Source organism: Calidris pugnax, unplaced genomic scaffold (assembly GCF_001431845.1).
Source record: "Calidris pugnax isolate Ruff unplaced genomic scaffold, ASM143184v1 scaffold38, whole genome shotgun sequence".
Classification (NCBI taxonomy): Eukaryota; Metazoa; Chordata; class Aves; order Charadriiformes; family Scolopacidae; genus Calidris; species Calidris pugnax.
This window is the reverse complement of record NW_015090995.1, coordinates 12,543,718-12,550,393: the sequence shown is the minus strand read 5'-3', so window position 1 is coordinate 12,550,393 and position 6,676 is coordinate 12,543,718. Positions and strand designations below refer to the sequence as shown.

The window sequence follows — 6,676 nt, the reverse complement described above, 5'->3', positions numbered from 1 at the left end:
GGGTTTAATATTTTTCCTAGAACTTTTTTTTTTTTTTTTTTTTTTTTTTTTTTTTTTTTTTTTTTTTTTTTAAAAAAAAAAAAAAAAAAAAAAAAAAAAAGAAGCTTTAAGGCTGGAACAATGCAAAATCTAACTTTTTCTATTTGATGTCCTAGCTCAAGATTACATTAGTCTTCTGTTCTACAGCTGACACCAACTCACCACGACAATAAATACTTTTAATATAAATATTAAAATGATGTAAAATCAGACTAAAACTGAATCCTAGGTAAAGTCTCTATGTAAGTTTCTCTATTACATAAAGAAAAACTATCAATTTGTACATCATGCTGTATTAAACATGAAATAAGAGTTTGTTTCCAGCTTACCTCTGAAACCACCGATTGCTCAGGACATAAAATAAATACAAGCCATTAAATACAGTACGTTGAGATACACTGCCCAAGTATCAAAGACACATTTCATCCTTCCCTACCTGGGGGGATGGAAGAGCATCTACTTCTCTAGCCCTGTTAAAAGCCTTGCTTTTAATAAGCAATGTTATGCTGCCTTTTGAAGATGTATGCTTTCTGCAACATATGCATTGATACGCCCAGTAAACATATACCATCAAACCCCATCCTGGCATGTAACCACAGCCAACTGCAACCGGCAGAAGCCCTTAGGCAGCTGTCAGCACGTTGCCAGCAATGATGCTTCCCAGTGACCCAGCAGGAGCCGGGATGCCAGGGCTCTTAATTCAGTGTGCACCATGTCTTCTGCCAACATAAGCTCTCATCTCATGGTGAGAATGAGCAACACCAGAAAGAGCCACTGCCTGCACATGCTGTGTAATGACAGACAGCTGCCAACTCTTAATGAGAGCTCGGGTGGTAAAGCCTTCCAGGACAAACACACATTTAGATTGTACCACTTGATTTTTAAAGTTAGCTCATTTTGGAATTTGATTACGCTACACAGGAAACTACACAGAAAAAGAAAGAAGCACATGTAAACAAAGACAGTAATACTGACCAGGAGAGAAGAACAGCTGCAACAGCACAGATTTCAGTGCAGACTAGCCACTTTGGCAAACATAATAGCCCATACTGAAATCCATACCGCAGCAACTTTACTGGCATCATGCCTGAGCTAGCCACATAATTGTGCAGGCACACCTATTTGTCTGCAGAAAAAACAGAGCTCAGATGGGAGGTTAACACAGAGTATTTCTCCTTTATGTTCCTTCTTTTTGTCTCCAGTGGTAATTCTTGTGTAGACAAGCTGTTCCATTAGCTCCCATCCTTAACTGGGCTCAACTGTTATGTCACAGAAATGAATCCATTTGTTATATTAATCCATTGCCACTAACTTCCCCTTTCCAGGAACAAAAGTTGCACACTTCATCAGACTTCAGGAAGAAAGGTACTGGGGCAGAACACATTCTCTTCGCCAGTATAATAAATATATCTTGTTCTGCTCTTCTCAGGCATTTCGTTCTACCTTCTCAGTTCTGTCAAATTCCCACTGGGAAGCATTCTTACCCAAAGAGATTTCAGAAACATGAAAGAATATTCTGGAATTGTGATGTCACCTCTTCCTACCAAAAATAAACTTCTTTCCAATAATGAGCTGGAGTAACAAAAAAGAATGGCAGAGGAACAGCACGCAATCCATCCTGCAGATGGAAAGCAAGTCTACTATAACTGAGTTAACTGATGTGCAAATACTGTGCTTTTTCCATGAGCTGAAGTCAGCTTTGGGATTTTGTTCAGGTATGCAAGAGCACTGGACTTAAAAGAACTCTATTCCAGTGGCACATTTTTACAACTAAGGAGGACTGGAGGTAACTAGGATTCAGGGTAAGGGTAGGAAATCGCCTCACTTCTTCTCACCTTGTCTTCAAAGCCATTGTCTGTAGCATAAGTAGGTGGCTTTCCAGGGTACCGATACAGAATAAAGTCTCGCCTAGGTAAGCAGAGGAAAAACAAGACTTCAAAGAGCACAGTCTTAGTAGAGCCATGTTATGAAGAAGCTTGCAGGGAGCTGCTTAGAGAATCCACTGTTGGTTTAATAGAAAAATCAAGCAGAATACTTTTCCCAATAAATGAATGCTACCATACAGCAATAGCTAGATAAGCAAACAACACTCATCTTATTAGAGGGGAGAAAAAAAAAAAAAAAAAGAAAACCACATATCTGGGAAAGACCATTTTATTTAGTCACACATTAGGTCAAGTACTTTGGCTCATGGCACTGTGCTGAGACACTGAGACTATTAAGTCTAAGTGACTTAGACTGCGCAAAAAGACTAGAGCCTCAGCACAGGGAACCAGTAACTCGTTCAAAACTTCAGTCTATTCCTTTAGTACTGGAACAGAATGAGCCTGCAAAGGGATGATTCTTCCTTTTACCACTGGAGAGCCAGGCTACTTGTTACAGGATAGTAGCATTTTTAGCAAGACAGCAGTATCTCTGCAGGATTACGTTACCTTTGAAATAAATATCAGCGTTTATGCACCAAGCAGGGTGAGTATTTCTCAGTACCAGAGCTTTCAAGAACACCTACATGAGTTTTACTCATCCTAACTACCACACAGTGTTTCCACCACGCACAGCTCCTGGTTTTTCCCATTTTCCATCCTTCAGCCACTAGAAGGAAACACTTAACTTCAGAGTTTAACAATAGCAGAAAGCTAACAAATAAACACCGCTGGAACCGACCCTCCCCCTAATCCAAATACGAGAACAGGGGCTGTGATCGCTCCCATTCACATGTTAGTTTAAGTCTGTTTCAGTAGCATTTCTCACGTTTCACACATTAGCATCTCAGCAATAAACAAATAAAAGGTTCTGGGGGCCAGAACCCAAACACCATCAAGTCCAAAACAAAGTGAAACTTAAAAAGAGTCACTTACTTGTACATCACTGATAAAGCACTCATTTCCAGCTGGCCAGCACTTTCCTATGCAAGATCATGAGATTACATGAGATAGCAGTGCCTTCTCCAACACTGAGAACTCTAGTCTAGCTCTCTGCCATATTAAAATACTTAACCGAAGTATTTGGTTTGTTTTTTAAAACAACCAACCAATGCATTCAGAGTTGAGATATTAGCATTTCCAGGGGAAAAAAAAAAAAAAAAAAAGAGAGAAATCTGTAACATGGGATACCCATGATTACCAAGCTGAGTAAGACAGAGCTAGTTTCAGCAGCACATCACTCACGATGCATTTTTGTTAATTAAATACACAGCATTTGTTTTAGAGACTGCTGCATTCACCATACTTACTGGTTCAAGCCTAAAGAAATAAAGACTTTCAACTCTAGTATTCGAACCTGGGGGTAAAAGCAGCAAGGGACTGCAAAGTCTGATGAACGTTTGATGTGAGGTACACTCCAGATATTCCACTATTCCTTCTTAGAGAACAATTGCAATTATGAATAAGGCCCACAAGAGGCCTCAACTTTACTGTTCAGTCTGCACAGATTGCTCCTTTTCACCAACACAAATTCCCCACTAAAACTGATATTGTTTATACATTGTGAATAGTGAGAACAAACACATAGTATTACCTATGCAATTGAGACCCCAGAATTGGGGTCTATCTAAAAAAAACTACCCCAACCACCACACTTTAAATCATCACCTAATTACTTTCCTGTTCAAGTCTCCTCAAATTTTAACCTCAAGAAGCAAGTCTTACCTTTGGGTCTCCTAGTCGTTCAAGGTATTTCTCAAATGATCCTTCCACATACTTTCAACAAAACAAAGAAGAAAACAAATATAAAAACAGTTGGCAAGTTAAACCTATGCACTATACGGTGTGTTACTAGCTGTTGAACAGGAGGGAGCAGTGCAAGGGCCGAGGGCATGGACACCAAACTTGGGACTAGTCTGCCAGTTCCTATTGTTTTAGGGTTCTGAAGGGCTGTAGTCTCATGGGGGGTATGATTTCAGCTGTTCCCTGCCTTTGAGCATGGGAATGATTTGGGATACCAATGTGGAAATACCAAGAGTTTCTGAAAAAATTAAGAGCATGAGTTTGTGTAATATTCAGTGACTCGCCTCCCCCTTAGATTAGATGAAGCATTTAACTGCTCTTACACAGGGAAAAAAACCAAACCACACACCAAAAAAACCCAAACCACACCCCAAGTTCACATAAACCACCACATAAAACCACAAGGAAAATCAACAAAACAAACAAACACCCCACAAAACCATGACTTCATGCAATGATTGAAGACACTCTGGAGTTTTCCACCATCTCTTGATATTCATTTCTTAGTCCAAAAGTCCTACTTATTTTCCAATTACTAAATTTTGCAATGGCTGCTCCACAGAGAATATACTACACAAACGACTGTCACCTTACTGGTTACAGGGGTATTAGTAACTTGCTTGAGGTAACTCACCTGCTGTGAGTTCAGGAACTTCACAAATATAAAGACAAAACTTGTGAGACTGCAACTCAAGTGAGGCAAGCAAGCAATCCCCCTGCCATTTCTCTTCTCTCACATGCATCCAGCCTGACAAAGCATGACATGTTTGCAGCGCGTATGATTTTACACTGGCATGTTTATGGCTAAACCGCCAACCCTCCCATGTTACTCCCTCGCTTAGTGTGCAAAACTGCCTAATGCACACATTACTTACAGATTCAAACTTATGCTGGTGTTGCCTCATAAACAAGACACAAGCTTTCCTGACTTCCACGTGATGAATTTGAGATGAACACAGCTGAAAGAAAATAAAGGTTGTGAAAGAACCAAGGAGAAAATCGCAGAGTTTAACTTATACTTCACATTAGGTTTCTTTAAAGGTTAACACCACCAGAGGAGACACTGCAGGGGGCTCGGGGTGAAGAAGCTGAGGAAAACCCAAGTGACCCGGGAGGCTGCAGCCGTCCCCACACAGGTCCCCGCTCTCGACGCCTCACCACGGGCACCCAGGAGCGGTCTCTAGGAGCACCCCCTGCCCGCCGCGGGTCGGCAAAGGACCCCGCCCGCCCCGCCGAGGGCCTGAGGCGCCCCGGCTCCCCCCGAGGCCGTTACCGGTGCCCACCTGCTCCGAGACGGCTCGGAAGAGGCAGGAGGCATCCTTGGCCGTCATCTTGCGGTACAGCCCCAGGCTGCCGAGGTACTCGTCCATGGCCACCTCGCTGAAGGACTTCTGCCCGAAGTACTTCTTCCAGCCCTTCTGCATCTTGCCCGGGTGGCGAGGGCTGAGGCGGCGCGGCCAGAAGCGGGGAGCGGGGGCTCCGCGGGGGGCGCTGCGCTCCGCGGCGCCGCGCGTGGCAGCGGGGCGCGCGGCTGCTGCTAATGAGTGGCCGCGCTCAACGCGCCCACCTGCGCGGCCCGGCCCGCCATGGCCCGTCGCGACCGCCGGCATCCCCCCGGCCCGCCGCCGCCCCCGGCCCGGCGCAGCTGGGCCCGGCTCCCTTTGCCTACGACCTGCCCCAAAAGGCGGCCCCGAGCGGCGCACCCCCGCTGAGGTGCAGCCTGTAGCAGCCGTTTTGAGGTGCCCGCCAAGAGCCCCCAGCACCTGTCCCGCGCTCCCCCTGAGGGGCTCTCCGAGCGCGGCAGGGACATTCTCCTCAGCGTCCCCCCGGACCAAGGTAAGCCCTGGCAGAACGGCCTCCCAGACCTGCCTCAGGAAGGGATCCCACGCAAAGCCAACTTCCAACTTCATTGCTTGGTGGGCCCACTACTGCAGATAAGGGAAAAATCGGTCAAAGCGGTTATTCATAATTTCCTGTGACATTCCTGCATGCTCTCGGAGTGGAGATAAGCTGCTAGTGGTAAACTTGAAATAACAGCTCTGTATCAATCATTAAAGAACTGAAAATCATAGTTACTCATAAAGTATTTGGGGATTTATTCCACATCCAGCCCTTACGCTTGATTCGATTTGGAGAATGCCTCTTTGTACCTTTAATTTTCTAGTAAATTGCACTCGGATATCAGATGCACTGATTCAGGAGTTTCTTGTTTTAAACAACAGCAACAAACTAACCCAAACAAATAACGTACTTGTGGAGAGGGCAATTAACACCAACTAGGCACTTCTGCAGCTCTAGAGTATTACAGACCAAACAGCCTGCACGAGCATTTTAAAGTTTAAATCCCCTTTGTTTTTCAAGATATTTACTTAAAGTGATGGTGGCATCAACACTGTTGACAATTTCAGTACTTTAAATGGGGTGCTGCAATCAGCATCACATAGGAAACACTGCACTTCACAGAAGTCCAAACAATGACAGGATAACACAGCATAGATGTATTGATTGTATTGTCAATCCACTTCCTCTCCTATAGGCCATGTTTTACTTTGGGAGTAAATCACCCAAACCCAGGAAAGTTGGTTGGTGGGCAGTTTGGCAGCTTGCAGCTCTTGACTTTTCGCACCCAGATTCACCACATGCCCCTTTCCCTGTAAAGAGGCTTAAATCTCTCACTTTCTAAATTCTCTTTTCAGTGCTTCTGTAAACACATGAAAGGAGTGCTGAAGGTATCTGCTGATCTGCAGAACATCACAGGAACATCAACAAGGACAACTTCTTTCCACTAGTAATAGGTAAATATGGTCAAGAGATTACTATGTATCTGCCATGCCTGTTAAGTAATTAGCTTGTCCTCCTCACTGGAATTACCAATTTGCAGATCTTGTGATGTAAATAGCTGTCTGTCCAAG

At 44.1% G+C, this 6,676-nt stretch overlaps 1 protein-coding gene across 1 annotated transcript in view; it reads right to left on the bottom strand.

Moving 5' to 3' along the window:
* ALG13 (ALG13, UDP-N-acetylglucosaminyltransferase subunit) overlaps window positions 1-6,676 on the bottom strand; it is a 30,717-nt gene that overhangs the window by 20,369 nt on the left and 3,672 nt on the right. Inside the window, exons 5-9 of the mRNA XM_014954926.1 lie at window positions 5,048-5,689; window positions 4,640-4,723; window positions 3,687-3,737; window positions 2,898-2,944; window positions 1,875-1,947 (exon numbers count right to left, since the gene is read on the bottom strand). Of these exons, the coding sequence (XP_014810412.1) occupies window positions 1,875-1,947; window positions 2,898-2,944; window positions 3,687-3,737; window positions 4,640-4,723; window positions 5,048-5,689 (897 nt within the window). The remainder of the gene's footprint in view (window positions 1-1,874; window positions 1,948-2,897; window positions 2,945-3,686; window positions 3,738-4,639; window positions 4,724-5,047; window positions 5,690-6,676) is intronic.